Source organism: Phyllostomus hastatus, unplaced genomic scaffold (assembly GCF_019186645.2).
Source record: "Phyllostomus hastatus isolate PE091 unplaced genomic scaffold, TTU_PhHast_1.1 phas_scaffold_760, whole genome shotgun sequence".
Lineage (NCBI taxonomy): Eukaryota > Metazoa > Chordata > Mammalia > Chiroptera > Phyllostomidae > Phyllostomus > Phyllostomus hastatus.
The window spans coordinates 253282-254237 of record NW_025334040.1 but is presented as its reverse complement, the minus strand read 5'-3'; the positions used below and the strand labels follow the sequence as shown (position 1 = coordinate 254237).

Below are 956 nucleotides of genomic sequence, written 5' to 3'. Positions count from 1 at the left end.
CACTCTTGGGGAATCTGCACCATGGCCTGGTCTCTGATCCTCCTCACCCTCCTCACTCAGAGCTCAGGTGAGGCCTCCCGGGTGGGGACCACGGGGATATCTGGGCTGATTTTGTGTCTCCTCTTCAGACTCACATGGCTCTGCACTGAACTGAGCACTGAGTGTGTTTTTGGTCTTTTCAGGTTCCTGGGCCCAGACTCCCCTGACTCAGCCTGCCTCAGGGTCTGGATCTCCTGGACAGTCTGTCACCATCTCCTGTGCTGGAAGCAGCAATGATGTTGGGTATAGTAATTATGTCTCCTGGTACCAACAGCAACCGGGCATGGTCCCCAAACTCCTGATATGTAATGATAAAAGTCGGCCCTCAGGGATCCCTGATCGCTTCTCTGGCTCCAAGTCTGGCAACACGGCCTCCCTGACCATCTCTAGGCTCCAGGCTGAGGATGAGGCTGATTATTACTGTGCTTCATATAGAAACCCTAGCACTCTCCACAGTGGTGCAAGTTCATGGGGAAGTGAGACCAAATCCTCCTTTGAACTCACTCAAGTCTCTTTCATCATAAACTCAGGCTTTCATTTGTTTATTCTTTGTTATTATTTTATTTTTAAATAACTGCAAACTTAAAATTCTAAAGATAAGATAAAGAAATTCTATATACTGTATTTTTTGGACTATAAGACACACCCCCCCCGCCCCCGCAATTGAGAGAAAAAAGTGTGTGTCTTATGGTCCGAATGTAGCTTACCAGGCTCATTGTGGCGGGGTGGAGGGGGGTGGCATATGTTATTAAATATTTTACCACATTTTTTGTTTCTAATATTTATTTCTTATTTTCCTCTTCTAAAACCTAGGTACATGTTATGGTCCAGAGTGTCTTACAGTCTGAAAAATTCAGTAACCTTTTTCCTGATTCACCACTGTTTAGGACTTTACTATATTTCATTTTCATTATATT

General features: G+C 44.7%; 1 gene segment (V, D, J or C); it reads left to right on the top strand.

Moving 5' to 3' along the window:
- The window catches only part of LOC123810822, a 1625-nt gene continuing 669 nt past the window's right edge, over positions 1 to 956 (top strand). The window contains 2 exon segments of the V gene segment in view: positions 1 to 67; positions 183 to 499. Of these exon segments, the coding sequence occupies positions 22 to 67; positions 183 to 499 (363 nt within the window).